We start from the raw sequence: 15,635 nt of genomic DNA on the forward strand, positions 1-15,635 counted from the left end.
CAGCGGCATCCATGGTTGTTGAAACTTGTAATATAATATGATCGCATGACCTTATATGACATGCGATCACTTATGTGGACCGTGTTCCGTTATCGCTGGTGTTGCGACGCCGATAGGGAATCAACGAATCAATCGTGTTTTTTGTCTTGGGATAGAATCGACAACAATGCTCGGAAATATGGGTATGTCGTCGTTTTATGCAAGACGTCCTTTTCATTTTTTTTTCAATTTCCGTGATAAAACTCACTGCAACCAAAGCCACCGCAACGAAAGCGGGCGGTGGACTTCGGGCAAGTGGCGCTGCCGACAAGTCAGGACAGGTCAGCGCTCATGGCTTGCGTTGGCGCCCTCCTCGCCTACGCGCAGCCAGCGCAACAGGTCGGTGAAGCGGACACCGCCTCGATCGCGCCAGCTCGAGTCGCGACGTGGCGAAGTATCTTTTTGTCGTCGTGTCGTGTACCCATCCCCTGCTAACGGCGCCGCTCTCAAATGGCTACACGTGCGTGCCCAGGTCTTCTACTTGGTGCTGGTGGTGGGAGGCTACAGCGCCTTCCTCTTCTCCGGTCTGCCGCACTTACCCAATGAATTGCTCGGCGAGATTCATATGTACGCTTGCTCGGTCGTCGCGCAGCACTTTTGCGTCGAGGATGGTCTGACGAACGCTGCCACTTGCTGCTTCGACTACACGTAGATATCTGAGCCTCGTGGTGGTGCTGGGCGCGCTGCACAGCTTCATCGTGGCGTCCATGTCGTCTCCGGGGATCCTACTCCCTCGTACGTATCGACTTGCACAGTAGCCTGATCTTTTCATTTGTCACGCATTCACCCACCTCACAGCTCCTTTGCCCATCTGACAGAAACACTAGTGTACTTCGATAACTACGAGTTCGACAACGTCCTCTACCGGAAGCGCGAGTGTCCGACGTGCAAGACTATCAAGTGTGTAGTCGTCTTATTCTTAGTCACTGCCTGACTGGCTCCGACAGGCTCATGTTGCTAACGTTGTTCTTGTCACTTTAGACTCCCCCGCTCCAAGCACTGCTCCGTTTGCAACAAGTGTGTCCCGCGCTTCGACCACCGTACGTCATGCAACTGCTGACATTTGCACCAATACGGCTATTAAGCTTGTGTGAGACCAGATTGCGGGTGGCTCAACACGTGCATCGGCGAATGCAACCACTGGGTCTTCCTCCGGTTCCTCATGGTACGAGTTTGCATAATATGAATCGGGGGAAAAGTCATTGAACACTTTTTTATCTTGCCACTGCGACAGATTAACGTGCTATTGTGTGGCTACGGCTCGTACGTGCTGTTCGCCATTTTATTTGACGAGTATCGTCAACTCCTCAGCGAGCAATTCTTGGATGAAAGCACGCACACTGTGGTGCAAGGCGAGCCCATGGTGATTGTACGGTACTTAGTCCATGCTGAAGCTGCTGTCACTGTGATCTTCGTGCTCTGCGTTGGCATGGGGGTCGCACTCGTTTGCTTCTTTGGTTTCCACCTGTACTTGGTGTCCAGAAATCTCACCACCAACGAATTTTTCAAGCGTAGGGAACTTCGTCGATTGCAAGTGCGCTCAACTTCGGCCACATCGTCTAGCGAGGGCTCAGATAGCGTTGCAGAGTCCGTGTCACACGCGTATCCATATACGCATGCATATACCCTCGACTCGTTAATCGCCAACTGGCGTGAGATATGGAAGCCACGCTACAAGACCAAGATATTCGCTTTCAAAATGGCTACTTCCAAGCACGCCGATCATCAGAAAGGAGTCAAGTCAGCCTGATCATCCATTCTGTTGAATATTTTTAGCGGCGACGAGAGTGAAAAATCGAGTTGTGTTGAGCGACCCCCCATTTCCCACGTTAGCCTCAGTCTCCCAGAAAGGTCCTGCTCTGCAAGCCCAATGGCTTCCGACTCGAAGACACCTACAGCACTGCTTACACCCGAAGACTTGTATTCGCACGCACGCCGCTTTGATGTGGACTTAAGTCGCGAACCGTATTTGTTGCCGCTTATAAAGCAGGCTGCAACCACTCCCAATCCACCTAAACGACAGCATGAGAATGACAATGAAAGTGGTGGAGAGCGCTATTTCCTCGATCAAATCAAGATAGTCCGCCACCAGCAACAATCGGCAACCCATAAGCAGGATAGTGACGCGTCCGCTTGGATGGCATTTGAGGAACTTGTTTCCCCCGAGTCGGGGAACTCATTGAAACCGACGAGCACATTCTACTACAACTTTGTTACCAAGTCCAGGCAAGATATGCATCCTCTGGTTCCCTTGTTTGGCGACAACGAATGGGCTGGTTATGATGACGCTGACCCAATGACACGGGCTGCTGATCCTCAAGAGTTTGAGCATGCTGCCACGCTGCACAAACAAACCTCGATGAAGAAGTACGTAACCTTACTACTGTTTGTCTTTCTCCGGTCACCTTATAACATCGCTATGCATGCTGTAGCATTGCCGCACTGGAAATTCTTTGCTTTCACTGTTGGTGGAAAGAGACGTCGCTACTAGGAGAAACTCGTCAATGCCGTTTGCGGCTCTACTTCTCCATTCCTACGCGCCATTTTCAGGTGGTGCTCGAGGATTCACCCAACGTGTTTACCATTTCGCACATCGCACATTCCGTGACGGGGGTGCCGCTGTCTGTTTGGGACTTGCATGAAGGCGCGCGCCTCACTGTGCTTGGACGGCCCACGACGTTGCGCCAGGCTAGTCTCCTTACCCGCCAGTGGCTAGATCTGCACGAGCGTCGACTTCGTCCAGTCATGGAGAGTCTGCAAAAGGAATTGGCAAAATATGAGCTCCGCTCGCACGGGCGCTCTGCAGCAGCTCCGGCATCTGGCCGAATCCTTTGCGCCGATCCTCACCGCTCTCGATCTGGGGTCTCCCTGCGCCAATTGCTGGACGAAATTGCCATGCTTCAAACCAAGCTAGCCTCCTACCGCCCAGACCTCGCTCGCCGAATGTGCGAACCACTTGCGGATCTTGATACCCCCTCCCAATTTATCGACGCATAAATAGAAGAGATGTTTTCCTGCATGGTTTTCTTGCTCATTTGTTGAAGCGTGCCGAGGTGGTATCCCCAATACTGTATACTGCTAGAGTCCCAAGATGACGATTACCACGCGGTCGAAGCGGGTGTCGGCGTTTGGAACTGGTGCCCCCACACCTGCTACAGTAGCCCCTGGGTCGTATGCAACCGAGCAGGTTATCACCAGTTTTGGTGTTCGTGCACGCCGACCACTTTTCTCTAGCTTCGCCACATCGGAGAAGCGCAACCTCAACGAAAACAAGACCACGTCCGCGATAACCCCAGGTCTCCTCCGTCTACTTTGAGTTTAGCCATTTACCAATCTAACTGACACGTATTTGCTTTTGAACAGGTCCGGGGGCATACATCGATGAAGCGCGCCACCAGCATGGTCAGCCACCGTCGAATGTTTTCGCCACGAAGGTGCACATTTACAAAAGGCAGTGCAATTTATCGACTACATACTAACTCACAAGTGTCTCCCTGTCCACCATCTTAGATTTCTCGATTTGCACCTAGTGCCCCGGGGTCCTCGATTTTTCGAGCTTCTAGTGTCCAGGACAACCCAGGACCTGGGAGCTATCTGCGCCCTGCTTCATCTCCGCCTTCTAATAACCAACGAGAGCATCAAGGCGCACACAAATTTGCACACCTGGTCAAACCGTCAGTACCCGCTATCCCGCAACGACAACAGAGTTATGGCTACGTGCAAGTAGGTCTTGAACTCCAGCGGCAAGCACCCCCGGACGAGATTTACTCGGGAATCGGTCAGGACACCGTGGGACCTGCTGCCTATAGCCGTCATAATCCGATATGGAACGAAAAGAAGAACGTCGCGCCATCGCTAAAATCTACTGCTAAGCGTGAAGTATGGGAGGAGAACAAGAGGCTCACGAAGCTGCCAGGTCCAGGCCAATATAACACAATTCCCGTGCCTGAGACTTCGGCCGTCACGACTCCAGCTCCCGCAAAATCACCCACATTGATTCCTGAAGCCCAGCGGCCACGGATTGGTGCACGCCGTAGTCAGCACCGAGGATCACGACAAAGTGCTGTGTTTGCCTCCAAGGTCCCAATTCTTCCGGCACCCAAACCTGTAGGAGTGTACGACCCCGACCGAGAGCAAGAACTTCTTGCCAAAGAAGAGCGGGCTGAGCGATACCGCCAAGAGCAGAACAAGTTTTGTTTTGGCTTGAAAACTGAGGCGTTTGGATCCACAACTGGCCGTACGGAGCTGACTTCGCAAGTCACCGCCCCCTTCAGCAATCCGACGTACATTACAACACCAGGTCCAGGCAAGTATAGCTCTGCTGGCCGATACGCTGGGTCGAAGCAACTCGGCAGGAAAACGAGCGGGGCCTCGCTTCCGCAACACCGCACGGATGGGATTGGGTTCTCTTGCGCTACAGAGCGTCCTTGTTTGGCCCCCACAAAGGCGCCTCCAGCACCAGGTCCGGGAGCTTACAAGAGTGAAACACCCCGATCGCTGAATCACAACGTCAAAGGCAAATTATGCATCGGTCGGAATGGAGTGTTCGGAACCACGTCAGAACGACAGGTTTGGGGTGAGTTGGAGCGCATGGATGTTGAGGAATTCACTCCAGGTCCTGGGGCGTATTCAGAGTCCGGATCGTTTAACGCGACTCAATATCTCAATTCGGCTGCGTTTAAGTCCAGCTCGAACAGATTCGCGAAGAATGCACCACCACACGCACCGCCCCACGTCCACTGTGTAGGTGATCAGGTTACTCCAGCCGTCGGGCAATACAACGTGTCTAAGGGATTCTCCGCCGTTGCGTCGAGTACGCCGGGGGTGATAGAGGGCGTCTCAGCTTCAGATGGTGCGAGCTTGCTCTCACCACGCATACCATTCCTTTCAACGCAAGAGAGATCCGTGTTTGACACGAAAGATGTGTGCGATTTACCTGGTCCTGGGGCCTACAAGGAAACTGCAGACGATGCTGGTGCTGGATACACGAGATCGAAAGATGTTCGCTTGACAGTCGGGAACGATGCACGCTTTCGCGTGAAGCCGACAGTGCCCGAGGCCGTCGGACCTGGGGCATACTCGATTCCCGGAACGGTTGGTACGAAGAGCTTCAACGTAACGATGCGCAAGGATAAAGGCAAGTCTGCTCCGAGCAGGGCGCGAGGTTCTCCTATTCAGAAGCGTGGGTAAAGACCTTAATTAAAAGAGATAACTAGGGAACGCCCAACAAGCTTCCTATAGAATTAGAGGCCCTTCATCAAAACGTTAGTCCAAAATTCAGATCTAGTTTCGGGAGCTGGTATATACGCCGAGAACACACTTGGCCACTCTGTTCCGATAAAATGACAACGTTTTCATACTGTGGGCTGGGTGCCGCGTTAATATCATTTCTACTGTAATCTGGCATTGAGGGTTCGGTTCGTTCCGTCACACTTTGATCTGCCGCTCCCTAGCCGGAACCATGCAGAGCCTTCTTCCACCGCAGCAACGCGCGGTATGCAAATAGCAAGAAATCTTGCTCCGTAATCATGTTGTCTGCGTTGCAGTCCATGACCTCCATCAACAGACTCAATTCGTCTTCTGTCGCGTACGCATCTGCCCATTCAATAACAGTGAGTCAGCTTCTCATCAGCAATTCCAAGGGAGTCGACGCATAATTATGAAGACAATCAAACGTACCTCCGTCTTGTTCAGCAAGAAGCACAACAAAGCTCTCCTCCACCAGAATGCCATTGCCATCAAGGTCCAAGAGCGCGAAGTACAACTTGAGAGCTTGCCACTGTGCCTTTGTAAAAACATTGACGCCGCTCGCTTGAATAGGAATGTGCCCCTGAAGAGTAGTTGTCAGCTGTGCCACCTGCTCGAACGACGGCATTGGCATCCAGTCTGTCATACTCTTTCGCCGAATTGGGCCGGTTGTTTCAGTGATTGTGTCATTGGTTTCACTGTCGGTCGGTGCTTCACCTGTTGAGGTCGAGCGCTTGAATGGTGTCTTGACGTGAGGCATCCAAGATCCCCGCTTCGTTGGAGCAGAAGTAATATCAGAACCACTCTTTTTCATACCATCACGCGCAAAATACCGGTCGTAGAAGCGCACAAATCCCGGGCAAAACTTCCAGCCGGTCACGATACGGTTGGTATCCCACTTCTTCTTCTCCTTTTCTTTTTGCTTCTTCTGCTTTTTCTCCAGCTTTTCCTTCAGTTTCTTTTCCTTCTTCTCCTTCTTGATGTCTTTCTTCGACTTCTTGGTGGAGCCATCAACAGACTCAGGGCTCTTGCACTCGCCCACAAGCTCCCACTCCTGCAATGATTCACCCACCGCCTCGTGAGTGTCTGTGGCACTACGTTCGATGTCTTTGTCCTCCATTTCAGATGTCAGCGCAGAACACGGGGGCGACACGGGAAGTTCCGGGTCTTCCTCCTCAATTTTCTTGTCCAGGGTTGTTATCGGAGCACACAATGATGACACCAGAGATTGCTTACGAGGGGGTTCCGCGGACGAGAGGGATGTCGTTATACTGGCAGCTCGCTCAAGCGTAAATCGCAGTTGCCGACACATATTCACCAAGTCGTAGAAATCAATCGGCAAGAACGGAAGATTCTCCTCTAGGAACGCCTTGACAGCCTCCTCTTCGCTTTGGCGAGTAAAATCAAACTCAGGATACTGACTGCGCTGGTGCTGCTGGTACTGCAGCAGACGACCATTCTGCTTTTCCCACGGAATCTTCAGCGTAGCTCCAACGTTGTGGTTTGTATTGCAGTACTCAGGCGCAGAAAACACCGTTACCACCGCAGGTAAAACCAACTGTCCCTCCTCGTCTTCTTCCGTGCGGTCTGCTTCGCGGCGGAAATGTTCCTTGTAGCCGTCTTCTTCGAGCTCGTGCGCGCGAACGATAGCGAGAAGATTGTTGCGTTTGAGGAATTCACGGCACGCGCGCTCATTAAAGGTAAAAGAGCAGCCACGCATACCATTTGGTGCCCACTCCTGCTCCTGAGTCTCGCCCTTTGCGGGATCAGACCACAGCAAGTCACAGAGGGCTCCGTTAGGCTCAGGCTCCATGAAGCGATCGACTTGGCAGTTGATATCTTCCACATACGCAATATCCGGGGACAGACCACCGTGCACAGCAAGAAACGTGCCGTGGGCGGTCTCCAGTCGCGCTGCCAGAGGCATACTCTCGAAACACTTGATCATCCGGTTATACACGACTGGTCCGTACTTCTTCAGGCACTCCGCACGAAAACCATAGAATGTGCTCAAGCTACGACACTCATGGTTGCCACGTAGCAAGTGCACGCTCTCCGGAAACGCCACCTTGAACGACAGCAGCAGGAGGATGATCTCGCACGAAGAAACGCCGCGGTCCACATAGTCCCCGAGGAACAAGAACGGGTTATCCACGGCTGGGGCGCCGTGCACACGGAAGAGTTCGAGCAGGTCTTGGAACTGACCGTGGAGGTCGCCCACAAGGGTGTACGGTGCCCGGATAGCAATAACGTTTTGCTCCAGCGACATGAGAGTCGTAGCCCGCCTTACGATCTCCAGTGCACTGGCCACGGGGATGGTGCTGCCCAGACGGAAAAGCGCGAGAATCTCTTCCGGGTCCAAGACGTGCACGACGGCGCTCGCGTGCTCCTCGTCGGCGTTGTTGTCCACGCTCATCTCTCCCTCGAGTGCGTCGACAGCGGCTGCAGTGGCAGTGACGATAGGCACATTGGTGAAGTGCTGCACTGTGTCCTGGCCGATGTCTCGGTCTGCCTGTTGACGCAGATAGCGGTTGAAGAGCGTCGTGTCGGTGGACACGCGGCGGTGGTGAGAGCCCTGCATGCTGGCCATGCGCATGGGTCCGGCCTCCGACTTGACGTCCAGCTCTGAGCCGCTGCCTGTGCGCGCCAGATCCGGCGCGGGCACGTCGTGCTGCTCCGCCTGTGCCTTGAGTTTGGCCGCGGCCGCCTGGGCGGCCATGAAGCTCTTGAGCGGCGAGGGTCGCGCCACGTCTCGGTCATCCTCTGGTCTGTCCTGCTCCTGGTTGGAGCTGCCTGCGTCCAGCGCCAGCTTGAGGCTGGGGCTGTATCTGCGCAGCGACGAGGAGCGGCGGCGGTGCGCCATGGGCGGCTGCGGCGTGGTGGGCGCCATGGAGCCGACGCTCTCGGGCGCCGCCTTGAGCTCCAGCGGCGGGAAGGCCAGCGCGGCCGGCGCCGACTTGGGCGGGCTGGGCACGCTGGCGTTGGCGGGCACGGCGGCCAGGAAGGCGTTGAGCTTGCTGGCCATGGGGCGTCGAGACGGGAAGTAGGCGGCGGCGGCAACGGTGGCCGGGCAATGCGACGCCGCGTAACTACCGGCGCGCAGTTATAAATACCCTGCGCGCGTGATGGCGTCGGAGGGCAACTGGACCGGTCTCGACGGCGCTCGCCTTGACGCGCCTCAACCTCTCGCTCTCTGCCCGCCGCGGCTGATGTAGGAATGCGAACCACAGTTATTTTGCTGCGGCAAGGGCAATTTGCAGAAACAGGCATATCGGCTCGGAAAAGTGCCCATTTTGGATAAAATGGGCGGTTTTGAAAACCTGATTTTTGTATTACGGGTATACGAAAATCATGAATGGGCATTCGTGTGGGTTCGAGATCGGTGATGCCGCTTGAAAAGAACGCCTAAGCTACGTCGAGAATATAAAGATAATGTCGTGATACCAGTGTTCTTACTTAACACGTGCTTTGTATTTACTGCGTATTTGCGGGTGGGGGCTCTTTCGCCCGCCATAAGTTGCAGAAGGCCTCGTCGGACCCGAAAAACACTTTCAAAATGGGCACTCAGAAAAACTGCATTTAGTATTTTTATGCAATCCTGCCAATGATACAAGCCTGTGCTACTGTGTAGTACGGCCCCAGCGGTGTGTAGTACGGCCCCAGCGGTACGGCCAGTAGACGCACTAACGCGGATGGCTTCGTCCAACGTCTCGCAACGGGCCTTAAACATTTTGTGTCTTCGTGTCGCCTCCAACGTCTCGCAACGGGACTTGCAGTCTGGGCAGATCTGTTCTCGACGGTCTGAACGTTCCGCGCGGAAGGTCCCCTGATTCAGTCGCTTTCGCGGCGCGTTCGGCGTGGGCACATCATGTACCGCCGATTCGTATGTCCTCCACACACATGTACATCATGTAGAGGCCCAGGGAACACCTCGCATCAAGTAAGATACCTTGGCTGAAGTATATATAATACACGTACTTCAGCACTTGATGCAGCCATCAAGTCGGTCGAAGGAGGCGGTTCGCAACATGCAGACGACTTTGCTCTGTGACAGTCGAGCGATTGCGCCGATTTCGAACCTCTACCTTCCTGGCATCGCCCACGGGGTCCACAACATGTATGTGACAAAATTCTATTGAATCAATTTGGAAACGTACAACCCGGGTGGTGATTTCTGCTAAGCGACGGAGTTAGTCGGGATGCTTGGGCGTGAGCGTGGGTCACCTGCTTGGCCGTGCGAGCGCCCAAAATATCTCTTGCCGCCGCGCTGTCCGACCACCACCGTCTTTAGATAAACATGCTCCTGACAACTGCGAGGTCCTGGATGAGCTCGTGCATGAGCAGGTCAAACTCCGGGAGGTACATGGTCAGGAACAGCGTGGTCGAGATCGTGGTCGCGCCCGACACGTAGTGCCAGCGCTTGTGCCACTTGTCGTAGCGCTCGCCGCCGGGCATGCCGCAGTAGAGCCACGTGAAGATGCAGAGCAAGCCGAGCAGCGTCTTGATGGCCAGGATGCCGTACCACTCGTTGGTGAGCGTGTGCTGGCCGGCAAACACGAAGATGATGCCGAGCGTGCCGCTGATGAGTGCGTCCAGCAGCAGATACTTGGTCTCCTTGGAGCGGTGGAACATGGTGGAGGCGATGGCCGCGCCCATTTGCAGTACGCCGCAGAAGTTCTGGTCGCAGCTGAACGAGATGAGCGCCGCCAGCGCGTACACCAGGTTGGAGTAGATGAGGCTGTCGCACCACGCGCGCTTGGCGTGGCGGTGGCGAACCTGGCGCCGCGGCCGCGAGGACTTGACCGGCGCGAGCTTGCGCAGCCCCAGGTCGTTGCAGGCCGAAGACGCCCACTTCGGTACGAGCGGATGAATCTCGAACGAGCACAGGCACATCCTGCAATGGAGCTGCTGTTGCTGCTGCTTCTGCTTCTGCGGCGGGGTCGATGGGGACGGCCGGGGAAAGACCGCGAATGGCGAGTCCGGCGGCGGCGAGCACTGCTGGCCGTGCGCTTACGTTCGGATTTTGAAACGGGCCGTTGCCGCTATTCGACCAGCACGGATACAATTCGGTGGCAGCAGTGCTCAGCCCAATGTGCGTAAAACCGATGGTGACGCCAATTGAGTCGCGAGTTAAGACGCTTGGTATCGGGGTAGTATGTTTTCGTGCTGGTCCGGGAGCCGATCTTTTTTAAGGAGGTCAGGGCAAGTACCAAAGGGTATCCAATCGCTGAGATTTAACAGACACGGGCAAGTGCAATTGGCCAGCTGACCGGGTACATGTCCGCGGGATGATGCCGATCTCCTGGAGAAGGAGCCTGCATGTTCACGCCATGAGAGTGATGATGCCCCCACTGCCTTGATTGTTCCCCCCTCGAATGCAGCAACCCAATCGGCATATTGCGATGCAGCGCACACAATGTTGACCAAGCTGCCGACACCGACATCGCAAGCCCACGACCGATGCGGCGACCCGCTTCGACTCAAAGTTTGAGGCGAAAATCTGAGGTGGCGCTGCGACATGTGGCAAGAGAGTGCGCATCATCGCGCCACCGACTGAGCCAAGGTACGCATCTCCCCACCGATTATTCAATCTCATGGCGGAACGGTGTCTGCCACACGAGCTTTCTTCGGACCACCTTAGCGCAACCTGCGGCGATACGCATCAGCGAGTCGATCCATAGCCAATTGGAACTCCCAGCTCCCTCCCGACCCCATGGCGACGCCCCCACCCGCCCCCGCCTCCGCCGCCGACGTGCAGAAGGGCTTCAGCGCCCTGACGCTGGACGCGCCCGTGCCTGCAGCCCCCGCAGCCGCCGCGTTGCCCATCGACGAGAAGCTCGCCAAGCTCGCGGCCATCACTGGCGCGCCGCTGTCCGCCGAGAGCGAGGCCCAGCTGCGCGCGCTCTTCGCCGAGAAGACGCACCCCATCGCCTACGACGGCTTCGAGCCCTCGGGCCGCGTGACGCTTGCCGCCGGACTGCTGCGTGCGCTCAACGCCCAGCGCCTCATGGACGCCGGCTGCCACGTGCGGCTGCTGGTGGCCGACACGCACGCGCTGCTCAACAACAAGTTCGGCGGCGACCTCAAGAAGCTGCAGAGCGTCAGCAACTACATGGTGGAGGTGTGGAAGGCGCTGGGGCTGGACGCCGACAAGCTGCCCAACCTCGAGATCATGCTGGCCTCCACGGAGACCGCGCGCCACGCCGGCGCCTACTGGTCGCAGGTGCTGGACGGCGCCGGCCGCTTCACGGTCGAGCGTGTGCAGCAGTGCGCACCCATCATGGGTCGCAAGACGGATGATGCCGTGCACAACACGAACCGCATCCTGTACCCGCTCATGCAGCTCGCCGATGGCTTCTTGCTGCAGGCTGACATCTACCAGCTCGGAGCCGACCAGGAGCCCGCCAACGAGCTCGTGCGCGAGTACATTGCGCAGAAGGAGCTGGAGAAGAAGCCCGTCTTCCTCTCGCACCCGCTGCTGCTCGGCCTGAAGCAGGACCAGTTCAAGATGAGCACCACGGACGCCGAGTCGGCCATCTACGTCGATGACACGGCCGCCGAGGTCAAGACCAAGATCAAGAAGGCCTACTGCGTGCCCGGCGAGGTGGAAGGCAACCCGGTCCTGAACTACATGAAGTACCTGGTGTTCCCCCTTCACGCCGAGGGCGTCACGCTGGAGCGTAGCGAGAAGAACGGTGGCAACCTCACTTTCGCCACGTACGAGGAGCTAGAGGCAGCGTTCGCGAGCGAGAAGGTCCACCCAGCCGACCTGAAGCCGTGTCTCACCAAGTACATCAACGCGCTGCTTGAGCCTGTACGCCAGCACTTTGCCAGCGGCCCGCTGAAGACGATGTTCGCGAGCATTAAGAAGCTGAAGGTGTCTCCGGTCCCGGATAGCGACAAGCTGGCCAACCTCACGCTGCCCGGATTCCCGGAAGCCGTCAAGGAGTGGAAGCCCTCATCGCTGTCGCTGGAGGAGCGTTACGCCGTAGCTCGCTCCGTGGGCGAGGAGTGCATCCAGGAGAACGAGCTGCAGGCATTGATGGAGAAGAAGGAGCACCCCGTGTGCTACGATGGTTTCGAACCGTCGGGACGCATGCACATTGCCCAGGGCGTCCTGCGCACGGTGAACGTGAACAAGCTCACGTCGGCTGGCAGTGTGTTCCGCTTCTGGGTGGCTGACTGGTTTGCCATGCTCAACAACAAAATGGGCGGTGACCTGGACAAGATCCGTCTCGTGGGTCAGTACATGGTGGAGATCTGGAAGTCTGTGGGCATGGACATGACCAACGTGGAGTTCCTGTGGGCGTCTAAGGAGATCATTGCACACAGCGCTTCGTACTGGCTGCGCGTAATGGATATCGCTCGCCGCACAACGATTGCTCGCACGCTGAAGTGCTGCACGATTATGGGCCGCAAGGAGAAGGAGGGCATGCAAGCCGCTCAGATCCTGTATCCGCTTATGCAGTGCGCTGACATCTTCAACCTGAAGGCCGACATCTGCCAGCTGGGCATCGACCAGCGCAAGATTAATATGCTTGCGCGTGACTACTGCGACCAGGCGAAGATCCGCTTCAAGCCTGTCATTCTGAGTCATCACATGCTCATGGGTCTGAAGGAAGGTCAGGAGAAGATGTCCAAGAGTGACCCGGAGTCGGCTATCTTCATGGAGGATGCTGCGGACGACGTGAGTCGCAAGATCGAGAAGGCTTTCTGCCCCGAGGGTGTCGTCGAGGCGAACCCGATCTTGGACTACATGAAGCACATCATCTGCCCGCGCTTCGCCGCGCAGGGTGTGACGGTGAAGCTTGTTGACGGCACGGAGAAGACGTTCGCCGCCTACCAGGAGCTCGAGGATGCCTTCGTCGCGGGCCAGGTGAACGGAACCGACCTCAAGACGGCGCTGACCAAGTACCTGAACGAGTACGTCCCCGATTGCTGCGTTGCAGTTGTGTTTTCCTTTGATGTGCTAACTTGCTTTTGGTTTTGGTGTACAGGATTCTGGAGCCTGTCCGCGAGCACTTCTCCAAGGGCGAGGCTCAGGAGCTGCTCGCCAAGGTGCGCTCGTTCCGCATCACGAGATAAGTAGGAGGTGCGGGATTGCTCTACGACGTGCATGTAGTCTCTGCTGCTTTAGATCTGTCCTCCAATCGAGGACGCTTTCAGATGCGACTACTGAATGGAATAAGAGCCAGATACCGGTATAGCAATTCAGTTTTTTTTGGTTTTTCGAAGCCTATCCTGACCCGCACAAAAATGGAGTCCGCCCCGCGGCTCCGACGCGCTCTGACCAAAGTCGTGGAGCCCAGAGATGTCGAGTGCGGCTCGGACTATGACGGGGAGAACCAGGAAGAGCAGAGCAGTGCACAAGCTGCTTCGATGTCTGAAGATGGTGCCGACGCTAGGAGCAAGAAGAACGGCATCCGGCTGCTAGACGTAGCGTCGCTGTCGGTCGAAGGCTCGCAGGGCCACGCCAATGAGGACCGCTGCGTCGTGGCCAGCAACGAGCGCTTCCACTTGCTCGCCGTCATGGACGGCCACGGCGGGTCGTGGGCTGGCGACTTCCTTGTGGACAAGTTGTTCGAGGCGATTGACAGAGTCTACGACGACGGCTTCGACCACGCGAAACTGAGAGAGGCACTCGAGGAGCTGGACCGCACGTTCTGCGCGATGGCCACCCGCAAAATGGACACGAGCGGCGCTTGCTTGCTGGCAGTGCTGTTGTACGTGGACCCCAATACTGACACGCCCCAGAAGATCGTGCTCAACATCGGCGACTGCCGCGCGATCATCCGGGAGGCCCCAGAGTCTGTCGATTCGGGGAAGAAGCCGAAAGGTAAAGCTACTAGCACGGCGGCTGTCAAGACGGTTGCATTGTCGGAAGATCACTGCGCCGGGAACGTGAAGGAGCGAATGCGGGCACTACGGAGCGGCGCCTACATCCAAAACAACCGGATCGCAGGTGTACTCGAGCCTTTCCGGACCATCGGCGATATCGACATGAAGGGCCCTGACATGAAGAACTGGGTGATCCCAACCCCCGAGATTCGCCAGAGTGAGCTTCTCGTCGGCCGCAGCATCTTGGTGATCGCCACGGACGGCGTCTGGTCGGTTCTGAACAACAACCGAACGATGGCACTCGTGGTCAAGGAATTCGGGGGCAACGGAGCACGGCCGTCCGCTGAGTCTGCCGCCCAAGCCATCGTCAACGAGGCTCGAGAATTCGGTAGCAGCGACGACGTTACGGTGATCGTCGTCTCCGTCTAGCAAGGCCGAAGCGCAATACAAACAAAGAAAAAAAAATGCCATTGGCGACGAGTTACATCCTTCTCCTTTACTCACTGTCATCGCTCGAGGCCGCTTGTGAGGGGGCGTGTTCACGCGCCCACCACCGCCTTCCACGCCCCGTCGAACTCCATCCCCTCGTTCAGCTTGCTCTGCACGGCGTCGGTGACGTCCTCTCCGAACAAGCACTTGAGCACCTCGAGACTGGGCGTATTGGTGCGCGAGCGGTACGTCTTGTGCATCAGCGGCGTGTAGTTCGGGATGCGCTGCAGCTTGAGCAGCTCCTCGCGAATGGGCATGATGTACGCCTGGCACATGACGGTCTCGTGCTTGAGTTTGCCCTCCACGACGCTCACGGGGATCTCCTCCCGAACGTAGTACTTGTCCTTGACGGCCTCCAGGATGTCCAGTGCCGCCAGCGCATCCGCGTCCACGCGGTAGACCTCCCCAGGCACCTGGTAGCCCTCGGCGTGTGTCCGGTACAGACACGGCACGGAGCGGTCCGGGTTCAACACCAGGTGGAACTCGGCGCAGGCCGTGAGCCCCGTGCCCACGAACTCCGCCTTGCCCGCGAGCTCCGCCGGATGCAGGTACCGCTCGTAGTTGACGAGTCCGCGCTTGAGCGTGCCGTACACGAAGACGTAGGTGTCCATGGAGAAGACTTCGCCTACTTGCGCTCTTCGATGCTGTGGTCCAGTCTGTGGAATTCGAAATGGATAGAGGCGAGTTGAAGCCGAGCGGATTTCGGATTTTTGAAAACGAATGCCAAGTCTATGCAACTTCAACACATCGCTGGTTTTGCTTGCTCACGGAGGTGCGCACCGCCGACAACAGGTTACACGTAGGAACCAGCCAATATGTCGGTGGAATACTACGTCGTGAGGAGCATGGCGGCGATCTTTCTCCAAGAAGGACAACACGAATGGAGGGGTTGACTTCCTGCGAGGATAATGTGGACTTGGCGCGGGCCCAAACAACTATTTTCCCGGCATGAACAAGAACATCGCACTAATTGGGAGTTTGAACTTGTAACTCATTTAGAAGAACGCTATCGGTAAAAAAAA

General features: G+C 56.4%; 8 protein-coding genes across 8 annotated transcripts; 5 read left to right on the forward strand and 3 right to left on the reverse strand.

Moving 5' to 3' along the window:
* Positions 1–330: 330 nt before the first annotated feature.
* On the forward strand, positions 331–1,602 carry IUM83_12599 (putative palmitoyltransferase; the record flags this gene model as incomplete). The annotated part of the gene is made up of 8 exons (XM_067937235.1): positions 331–378; positions 512–606; positions 692–774; positions 858–939; positions 1,021–1,079; positions 1,140–1,204; positions 1,274–1,408; positions 1,555–1,602. The coding sequence occupies 8 exons, from the start codon at positions 331–333 to the stop codon at positions 1,600–1,602; spliced, it is 615 nt and encodes a 204-aa protein (XP_067790403.1).
* A 733-nt stretch (positions 1,603–2,335) lies between these two features.
* On the forward strand, positions 2,336–3,036 carry IUM83_12600 (Centrosomal protein of 164 kDa; the record flags this gene model as incomplete). The annotated part of the gene is made up of 2 exons (XM_067937236.1): positions 2,336–2,406; positions 2,472–3,036. The coding sequence occupies 2 exons, from the start codon at positions 2,336–2,338 to the stop codon at positions 3,034–3,036; spliced, it is 636 nt and encodes a 211-aa protein (XP_067790440.1).
* A 94-nt stretch (positions 3,037–3,130) lies between these two features.
* Positions 3,131–5,229, forward strand: IUM83_12601 (Sperm-tail PG-rich repeat; the record flags this gene model as incomplete). Its single annotated transcript, XM_067937237.1, has 4 exons — positions 3,131–3,335; positions 3,403–3,473; positions 3,550–3,955; positions 5,054–5,229. The coding sequence occupies 4 exons, from the start codon at positions 3,131–3,133 to the stop codon at positions 5,227–5,229; spliced, it is 858 nt and encodes a 285-aa protein (XP_067790439.1).
* A 259-nt stretch (positions 5,230–5,488) lies between these two features.
* IUM83_12602 (Calcineurin-like phosphoesterase) lies at positions 5,489–8,311 on the reverse strand (the record flags this gene model as incomplete). The annotated part of the gene is made up of 2 exons (XM_067937238.1): positions 5,489–5,634; positions 5,719–8,311. The coding sequence occupies 2 exons, from the start codon at positions 8,309–8,311 to the stop codon at positions 5,489–5,491; spliced, it is 2,739 nt and encodes a 912-aa protein (XP_067790438.1).
* A 1,262-nt stretch (positions 8,312–9,573) lies between these two features.
* IUM83_12603 (uncharacterized protein) lies at positions 9,574–10,179 on the reverse strand (the record flags this gene model as incomplete). The annotated part of the gene is made up of 1 exon (XM_067937239.1): positions 9,574–10,179. One exon carries the CDS (start codon positions 10,177–10,179, stop codon positions 9,574–9,576), a length of 606 nt encoding a protein of 201 aa, XP_067790437.1.
* Positions 10,180–10,999: 820 nt separating this feature from the next.
* On the forward strand, positions 11,000–13,371 carry IUM83_12604 (Nucleotidylyl transferase superfamily protein; the record flags this gene model as incomplete). The annotated part of the gene is made up of 2 exons (XM_067937240.1): positions 11,000–13,209; positions 13,284–13,371. 2 exons carry the CDS (start codon positions 11,000–11,002, stop codon positions 13,369–13,371), a joined length of 2,298 nt encoding a protein of 765 aa, XP_067790441.1.
* Positions 13,372–13,542: 171 nt separating this feature from the next.
* IUM83_12605 (protein phosphatase 2C 32) lies at positions 13,543–14,553 on the forward strand (the record flags this gene model as incomplete). The annotated part of the gene is made up of 1 exon (XM_067937241.1): positions 13,543–14,553. The coding sequence occupies one exon, from the start codon at positions 13,543–13,545 to the stop codon at positions 14,551–14,553; it is 1,011 nt and encodes a 336-aa protein (XP_067790492.1).
* Positions 14,554–14,663: 110 nt separating this feature from the next.
* Positions 14,664–15,224, reverse strand: IUM83_12606 (uncharacterized protein; the record flags this gene model as incomplete). Its single annotated transcript, XM_067937242.1, has 1 exon — positions 14,664–15,224. The coding sequence occupies one exon, from the start codon at positions 15,222–15,224 to the stop codon at positions 14,664–14,666; it is 561 nt and encodes a 186-aa protein (XP_067790435.1).
* Positions 15,225–15,635: the final 411 nt, after the last annotated feature.

Source organism: Phytophthora cinnamomi (genome assembly GCF_018691715.1).
Source record: "Phytophthora cinnamomi strain GKB4 chromosome Unknown Contig46, whole genome shotgun sequence".
NCBI lineage: Eukaryota > Oomycota > Peronosporomycetes > Peronosporales > Peronosporaceae > Phytophthora > Phytophthora cinnamomi.